The 8806-nt window shown below is 27.5% G+C and overlaps 2 protein-coding genes across 6 annotated transcripts; one reads left to right on the plus strand and one right to left on the minus strand.

The window, feature by feature from the left end:
• Positions 1 to 604: 604 nt before the first annotated feature.
• On the minus strand, positions 605 to 3976 carry Pbp45 (proximal sequence element A Pbp45). 4 transcript variants are annotated; one of them, XM_083054267.1, is made up of 6 exons: positions 3821 to 3976; positions 3710 to 3737; positions 2585 to 2714; positions 2081 to 2378; positions 1636 to 1979; positions 605 to 900 (listed from the first exon to the last, which is right to left on the minus strand). In XM_083054267.1, the coding sequence occupies exons 2-6, from the start codon at positions 3729 to 3731 to the stop codon at positions 777 to 779; spliced, it is 918 nt and encodes a 305-aa protein (XP_082910393.1). In that variant the 5' UTR covers positions 3732 to 3737; positions 3821 to 3976; the 3' UTR covers positions 605 to 776. The 4 variants fall into 4 exon arrangements, with proteins under 4 accessions (XP_082910393.1, XP_082910392.1, XP_082910391.1 ...); XM_083054266.1 differs by having other exon boundaries at positions 3710 to 3756; positions 3821 to 3970; XM_083054265.1 differs by having other exon boundaries at positions 3710 to 3749; positions 3821 to 3969.
• A 55-nt stretch (positions 3977 to 4031) lies between these two features.
• On the plus strand, positions 4032 to 7501 carry LOC145945332 (uncharacterized). Of its 2 annotated transcripts, none has more exons than XM_083054262.1 (5): positions 4032 to 4158; positions 5274 to 5392; positions 6054 to 6390; positions 6585 to 7001; positions 7100 to 7501. In XM_083054262.1, the coding sequence occupies exons 1-5, from the start codon at positions 4119 to 4121 to the stop codon at positions 7114 to 7116; spliced, it is 930 nt and encodes a 309-aa protein (XP_082910388.1). In that variant the 5' UTR covers positions 4032 to 4118; the 3' UTR covers positions 7117 to 7501. The 2 variants fall into 2 exon arrangements, with proteins under 2 accessions (XP_082910388.1, XP_082910389.1); XM_083054263.1 differs by lacking the exon at positions 4032 to 4158 and adding an exon at positions 4882 to 5042.
• Positions 7502 to 8806: the final 1305 nt, after the last annotated feature.

The raw sequence follows: 8806 nt of genomic DNA on the forward strand, positions 1-8806 counted from the left end.
AATGATTTATTTTATATTTCCAAAAGGGAAAATTTGAAAAAATAAAACTGATAAAATTAAAATTATACATATCACTTTTAAGTTTCAAAACAAGTGAATTAGAACTACTTTTACATTAAACTCTTCAATTACCCATGTTTTTTTATGTTTAGAGAATTATTTTTTTGCTATAGTTTAATACTTTAATTGAAAAATTGCCTTGTCTGATATGTTGGTTTGACGCAAAAAGAGTAAAACCTTTTTGTATATAAGAAATTCAATCAACGATTAGTTTTTATTATACAAAAAGTTAACATTTAATTACTGTAATCCTCGTGATTTAGATTTACAATTATATTAAAAGATGTTTCATGAAAAATTATATATATATATGTATGTATACAACATATAGATATGTACACGCACCGGCAGGAATGGTGTCCGGCCGGTGCGTGTACATATAAATATATATATATATATATATACATAGTATATGCATATAGATATATATACATATACATATATATTTCATAATATATGTTAACTTTAAATTGTATATAATATTACATTTTAAAATTAGTCTTATAAAATCACAGTTCTGGTGAATTTAATAAAATTTCATTCCTTATAATTTCATTATGTTTATTTGTCAACTAAATCATGAAGTAAAAAAGTCTATAAATTAATTTTTTTTCTGTTTTTTGTATCTCTATTTATATTTGAATTAATACTTAAATGAAGTCTTTTGAATATATTATAATTTTCTACATCTTTCTCTAAAGTAGTGCTAAGCTTTTTCACGTGTCTTCTAGAAAATCTATCTCCTCCGAGTCGTCCTGTTCTTCTTCGGATTCTGATTTTAACCCTTTTTCGAACGCTCGGCCTATCTTAGATAAGATATTTTTTTTGCGAAACCGAATGCTGTAAAAGAATTATTATTAATATTAGTAATTTAGTATTATTAGTAATTTAAAAGTCTTAAGAAAGAAAAAAATTGATAATCTTGAATTTTAACTAATTGTAAGATCATTTTTCAAAGTCATTTAAAAGTCAACCTAATTTTTTTTATATAAATCGATTTCTCGCAATAATATTCGACATAAAAAGCTATGAAGGTAAAATGGCCAAAAAAAGAATAGTTTATGCGTCTTTGTACTTAAATTTTAAAAAATTGTACATAAATTGGAAAATATGTCGTAAAATGTTCATTTTTTTATTACCTTGCCTTAATACTTTTATGCACAAAATAATGAGAGAAATCAATTGGTGTAAAGAAAACACATAATTATAAGAAGAAAATATGTAGCCGCTAGTTATAAATTACATAATTTATCTTAAAAACAATTAACTATGTATGTGTTTTCTTTACACCAATTAATTTCTCTCATTATTTTGTCCATCAAAATATTAAGATAAATCGAAAAATTAACATTTTATGAAATATTGGTATATAATATTATTTATATAAATTATAAAAAAATTATTCCATTTAAAGAAATTAGGTTGACCTTTGAATAATTTTGAAAAATTATTTTATTTAGTGACCTTGGTTCAAGTTATCAATTTTTCTTCCTTCAAAACTCTATTTTATTTGAAACATTTTTTTGTAAAATGGGCCATCCTGTATAACAATCTAATGTTTTGAAACTTACTTACCGTTTTTGACCTTTCTGAACAGTTTCGTTACTCGACGATGATACTCTGGATTTGCTACAGCTCGGCTCTGGATCCGTATTAGATTTGGCAAATATCCTACTCTCCGATTGCATTACACGAATGTTATTAACGATATCATCTGCCATGTTAGTATCATAGAGTTGCAAGCTAGAATCTCCCTCTGCGTCGTATAAAACGCGTTTCTTTTCCTCATAGATTTTGCTCAATCTGCCGATTGTCGACAACAGCTTCCCAGGTGCTGCTAGATCCTTGATCTCTGGCATCAAATTGACATCCAATTTAGGCTGTTCCTGCTTTTTATAGAAGTGTCTCTCGATACCGTACTGTGATAAAAATACGTTTTTATATTAATAATATAGTTCGTGACAAATATATGCATATAAATCAGTTTTTTTAAATCAAATTTTTACAAGTTGTTGTTTACCTCTCTGTCACTAATGCAAAGAATAAATGCATGATCAACGATTAACTTGCACAAGATGTAATTAGCATCAAGGTATTCTTCCTCCTTGATTTGGCTATGCAACTCCATCAAACATTTCCAATCTGACATGGTCATTCTAATTTTTAACTGATTCGTTGGTATTTTGTAGTAGATTCCATACATGAGATACAGAGCTCCAATACGCTCCTTTAAACTAGATGTATTTATAAGAAATTGCTTTGTTATACAAAGCGCGTCTTCGCAAAATGCCATTAAAGCTGTTTCGGAAGGATGACAACTACAAATTATTAAATTTCATTAATATCTTCTTTCCAATAGGCTTATATTTAACAATACAAGAGTTAAAATATAATGAAGTTTCTTAGTCTTAGAGAAAAAAATTTTTTTTTTAAACTAAGATTTAAGAGTAGCATGCTTTTTTTAACTTTCAAACAATTAAATTATATTATTCATTCCATGTAAAAAAAAATAAAATATACATACCTAAAAACTAAGCTAAACTGCATATCCTTCCAAATTTCACAAAAATTTTGAAAGTGAGTGTTGTAAGTCAGTTCAAAACGTGTTATTAATGTCTGGCAGTCAGTGCGGAAAGCTTCCATCAAGAGTTTTTCTGTAAAAAAAATTAACATATTTAAAAAAAAACATATCTTACTACAAGTTTTGTAATTCATAAAACAATAGTCGTCATTACTTTACAGCAGTTTATATGTGTAACATATATTGTATATATTATTTATATATAGGGTGTTCTCAGTAATAATCGATTATTTTCATTTCATCTCTTTTTCTTTCTTATAAATAAAATACTTATATCATAAATAATTGTTTTTGTATTAATATTTTAATAATTTTCAAGTTTTTTTTTAAGTCATAAATAATCTTTGTTCTGTTTCTTTTGTTTGTGCATTTATATATTAAATGTCAATATAGTAAAAAAAAAAACAAAATAATATTAAGAAGTTTTATTATAATGAATTTTTTAATTCATAAAAGGTCTATTTGTGACATAATTTAATTTTTATTAAAAATTTTAAAAATTCTAATTTATTTATCTTATTTATTTGTCATTTTATTAAAATTAGTATAAATGATAAGCAAATCATTTAATAAACCTGAAAAAATAGATTATTTTATTTTTATATCATATATCAAATATGTATATCGAAATGTAATATCGAAATATAGTTCTTTCGTTTACAGCTATATGATGTATCTTTCTCTTATATAAGTTTCTGTTACAGTCAAATATAAAGGATTCATAGCGTGAAAATTATAAGTGTATAATATTCATTTTTATCGGCTTAATTTTTAATAAAATTTCATAAAATAGAAGATGTTCAGAATATATTATTCATATGTTATGACTTGCAAACTGCACTAAATCTAACCTAATTAATTACAACTTATATTTTTGTAGCGTTAAGGAATTTAGTTTCAATTATATAGTTTATATTTATTCGATTTTATTATCCAAAATACTTTATTTTCCAAAATACATAATATTAATAATACAAAGTACATAATGTCAGGTTAGGTTAGATAAAAAGAAATCTGTGTAAAAAGAAATATTCTATATATTTTTATATACGATTTAACATTACTTACGCTGAGAATAATAACACTCCATGGTTATCTATACTTTATTCTGTAAACTTGAAGACAATTATACACATAAATAAAAAATAATGATTAAATCACCAAAAATTATAAACATACATAATCAGCGCAGAAATTAAATTTATGTTTTTTTCTAGTTTTATTCTATATTGTGCGTTTTCCATTTAGCGACACAAGTCGACACAAGCATCATTCTATCTTTGTTCTACATTCTATGAGAACAAAGATAGAATGATGCTTGTGTCAACTTGTGTCACCAAATGGAAAACGCCCATTATTGTTCAACTGCCATGAAGAAATGAAGAATAGAGATAAGGAGGCCGAACTAGCATTGAGGAATTATCGAAATGTGCGACCATGAAGAATAGAGATAAGGAGGCCGAACTATGTGTTTGGGATGTGCGACCAAAACCGAGGCCCGATAGTAGTACCTATAGGTACCTATAGATGGCATTGCAATCACAAGATGCTCGTTAGTTTGAGAGAGAGGAGAGATTGCAGGATGTAGAGCAAGAAGGATAGAGAATGACTAAAGCCTAGTCTACAATGGCAGTAAGCAGTATAGAGTAAGCAGTAAGCAGTATGAAATGGGAATTGCCCATTTTGTTACTCCCGGTCTTTACATCCACTAAAAACAGTATACTCTCTATTCCTACAGCCTTGTTATTGCCATTGTATACTGTTTTTAGTGGATGTAAAGACAGGAGTAACGAAATGGGCAATTCCCATTTCATACTGCTTACTGCTTACTGCTTACTCTATACTGCTTACTGCCATTGTAGACTAGGCTTTACAGTGGGTCCACAATAGGTGATTTAAGCCCTAAGCCTTAAGAAATTGACCAATCACAGTCGAGTTTTCTCCTCATACTTGACTGCGATTGATCAATTTCTTAAGGCTTAGGGCTTAAATCACCTATTGTGGACCCAGCATTAAGTAATGTCTTAAAATGCAAATACGGCTCTGTGATTGGTTAATCACATCTTAAGATTGTACTTAAAGCCTAGTCTACAATGGCAGTAAGCAGTATAGAGTAAGCAGTAAGCAGTAAGCAGTATGAAATGGGAATTGCCCATTTTGTTACTCCCAGTCTTTACATCCACTAAAAACAGTATACTCTCTATTCCTACAGCCTTGTTATTGCCATTGTATACTGTTTTTAATGGATGTAAAGACCGGGAGTAACGAAATGGGCAATTCCCATTTCATACTGCTTACTGCTTACTGCTTACTCTATACTGCTTACTGCCATTGTAGACTAGGCTTTAAATATAAGAACCGACTATGAATACCGGCCTTAATCGGCCAATAAGAAGAAGAAGTATATTCGTGAACTTTTCGTACCGCGTACCGCATTCAATCGTTTGTTTTGAAAATATTACGTCTTTGCACTTTCCATATTACGTCTTTGCTACAAAAAACGAAAACCTGATGAAGAAGTAGAAGAATATTCATTTTTCTTACATCAAATTTGCCTACAAGAATCATAACTCATATATTATGTAGCAAGTATATAAGAAGATTCTGTTATTTTGCATTAATTGTCTATAAGATATGGCTCGACAAATTATAACACGGTCGAAAACACCTTGTGATAAAATGGAAACAAATATCCTGGATAAAGTTTCAACAATGGAGAACAAACAGCATATAGATACTAACAAAAGTGAGGTAAGAAAGAATGTAAAGATTTAGATTAATTCTAATAATCTGAATTGTTCGTATAGATGTCAATGAATTTAAATTAATGTTAATGAAAACAATTTCTTGCATGTGTAACAGAAAATTAGTATATTTTTTTACAAATATGTATGTTGCAAATTATGCAATATATTATATATATATATATATATATATATATATATATTTTACGAACTCTATATGCATGTGTAATGAAATATGTATAAACATATATCATTAAAGTACAATATGTTATGACAATAATACATGAATGAAGAAACATATATAGTATATCCATGTACAGAAGTTCATATATGAGAAATATTAACATTTTATAGTATACAGTATACATATATGAGAAATATAGTAACATTTTATTATCTATTCAATTTACAAAAACTTAATTGACTAATCCAATTTGTTGTAACTTTTTTCAACATTTTACTTTTTGCTATGTCAGTAGATATAGCAAATAACAACTCATTATGAAATTAATTAAATATTAAAAATATTTTGTTTATATATATTAATACTGTTTAAAAAATTGATTGTGCCAAATATAATTAATATATAACAAATATAAGATTATATTTGATCCTGCAATATCTAGAAAACATTGATTTGTGTGTCATTGATGTTTGTCTTGTTACAGCAAAGTGTAGCTAAGAAAGAAGAAAATCTATTTAATAAAATTGCAATGTTAGAAGACAAAGTACAAATAAGCATTGCTGAGAGATTACAATATGAAGAAAGTATAAAAAACAAAAAACAAAGATGGCAAAAAGCATTAAATATGAAAACAGGACAAATAAAAATGTTTAAAATAAAAATGCAAAAATTGAGAAAACTACAAATACAAGAGAAAAAAAAAATAGAATGTAAAATAAAAATATTAAAAAAGAAAATCGAAAAAGAGAATGATCTCCATAAGATCATATCAAAAGAACTTTTTGAAATATGTAACACAAATGTAATGACACAGTTTAAAGGTATGTTTTAATAAATTTTATATGTAAAAAAAGTTGTTTTATATACATAGTGCTATTTTTCAGTTGTATATTTTATAGTGCAAATTTTAAAACAGTTATAAACTATTGAAAATCTTAGTTCTGTTTATCTTTATTCTTTATGTAAATAGTAATTGAAATTATTGCATAATATGTGAATAATTATATATTTGCAGAAGTTTTTGAACCTCTAAAACGGTCAGGATATAAATTTGATGTCGAAGATGTGATTCAATTTCTAAAGATTAAAAACATTGTCATAAGTGGACAGAGGCAAAAGTCTTCTTCAGCTTCTTCTTCAGCTTCTTCTTCAGCTTCTCTAGTGAATGATACTATGGATGAAATGGATATAGAACCAGAGGAAGATATGGATAAAGAATCAGAGGAAGATATGGATAAAGAATCAGAAGAAGATATGAATAAAGAATCCGAGGAAGATATGAGTAAAGAATCCGAGGAAGATATGAATAAAGAATCAGAGGAAGGTATGGATAAAGAATCAGAGAAAGATATGGATAAAAAATCAGAAGAAGATATGAGTAAAGAATCAGAAGAAGATATGGATAAAGAATCAGAGGAAGAAAAAAAAGAAAGTAAAGAAATATTTTAATTATTTTATATTTATAATCTGAATTGTGATTTTCTTTTTAATTTGTTTAATATATATATTTTTGTTGTTGTAATATTTTAGCATCAGAAAAGGAGTAATGGAATTAAAAAGCAAAAGAATGCAGATATAGAATGTTATATTCTTACATCATATAGGTACACAAAAGAGAGAAACAAACATTTAATTTGTTATTGCCTAAGTTAATTAACAATCTGTGTATACCAAATATATGTATAGTTATGTTTTTTACGTTCTTGTGTTTAAAAGTTGAAGTTCTATATGAGAAACTTTTGTAATATTTATATTTTATTATTTTGTTTTTAATTTAGCATAAGAAAAAGAGATATATAGATTTTGTTACATTTTTACATCAGATATTTAAAAGAAAGAAATGGACATTTAATTTGTTATTGCTTAAAAGTTAATTAACGACGTACCAGACACATATAGTCATATTCTTTATGTTCTTATGTTCAAATGTTGTAAGTTCTATGTGAGGAACTTTTGTAATATCTTTTTTTTTTTTTTTAATTTGTGATATAAAAACTATGAAAGATGTAACTACACAATGAAATCTGTACAATACATACAATAAATATGTATAGTATTTTGTTTTTAATTTTATTGTTTGATTGCTATTTGATATAGGAAAATTTAATTTCATTAATTTTTATTTCTTATATTTTTTATAACATCTTATAAATAAATTAATTTTAATAAAAATCTTTGTTCTCTTTTTTTTAAAATATAATTCATCTAGTTATCCTTAAGGCTCCTGCATACTCACTGCAGCCATCTTGAATTGATGACGTCAAAAGCGAGAAAATATACCATGAAAATTCTTGCGACTTACGCTAAAATAAAAATGTTTTTCAAAAAAATAGGGTTTGTAACCGATAGAACCGACTTGTAAAATATACCGAAAACTCCTTTTGTTTGGGTAAGCAATAAATAACACTGTATATGTCGAATTAAATTGAGCCCAATCAAGGACGAAAACCAGCTGTTTGACAGGTATCGAAATGAAATAAATATTTGCTTTTACATATTAAATAATTAAATTATAACAAAATGAGAGTCTTCGGTATATTTTAACACTATAACAATTATTTTAAAAATAGAAACACCACTAAAACGATAAATGACGTTGTAAGTCGCAAGAATAATTTATGTCATTTTCACGCTTTAGTTTATAGTTTTGCCAAATGTGGCGCTGTCGTACAAATTTTACGGACTTGGCAATCGAGTATGCAGGAGCCTAATATATTTTTTTATTTTCCATTATTAAATGTTATAATTTCTCACTCAATAATGTAATCGCAATATAAGATATGTTGTATGTAAATTGTTCGTCATTGATTAAACTTTAATTTTTCGATGAAAAATCCACAACAAAACACATCAGAGATATCAGGCTGATGTCCCATGGAGCGGATTGCGCGGAAGCGGAACCAGCGGATCGTCAATCACGGAATTATTCCCATAGAACTCGACGAAGGGCTCTATCGGAATAACTCGGTGATTGGCGATCCGCTGGTTCCGCTTCCGCGCAATCCGCTTCATGGGACATCAGCCGCCTGGTGCGAACCCATGCAGCGGAATAGCAGAACGCGGAACGAGAGCGGAACCAATCGCGAGCGTTCCGCGTTTTTCATTCCGTGAATTTCAAATCTCTACATCTCCATGGAGCGGAATGAGCGTAAGCGGAACGAGCAACGCATCCCTTAAATGACTATTTATTATCGTTTTAATAATTTGTTTGTATTATTATTTATTTTATTATTACAT

This window comes from Prenolepis imparis, unplaced genomic scaffold (genome assembly GCF_030444845.1).
Source record: "Prenolepis imparis isolate NDT839.2.m4 unplaced genomic scaffold, iyPreImpa1.0 SCAF_14, whole genome shotgun sequence".
NCBI lineage: Eukaryota > Metazoa > Arthropoda > Insecta > Hymenoptera > Formicidae > Prenolepis > Prenolepis imparis.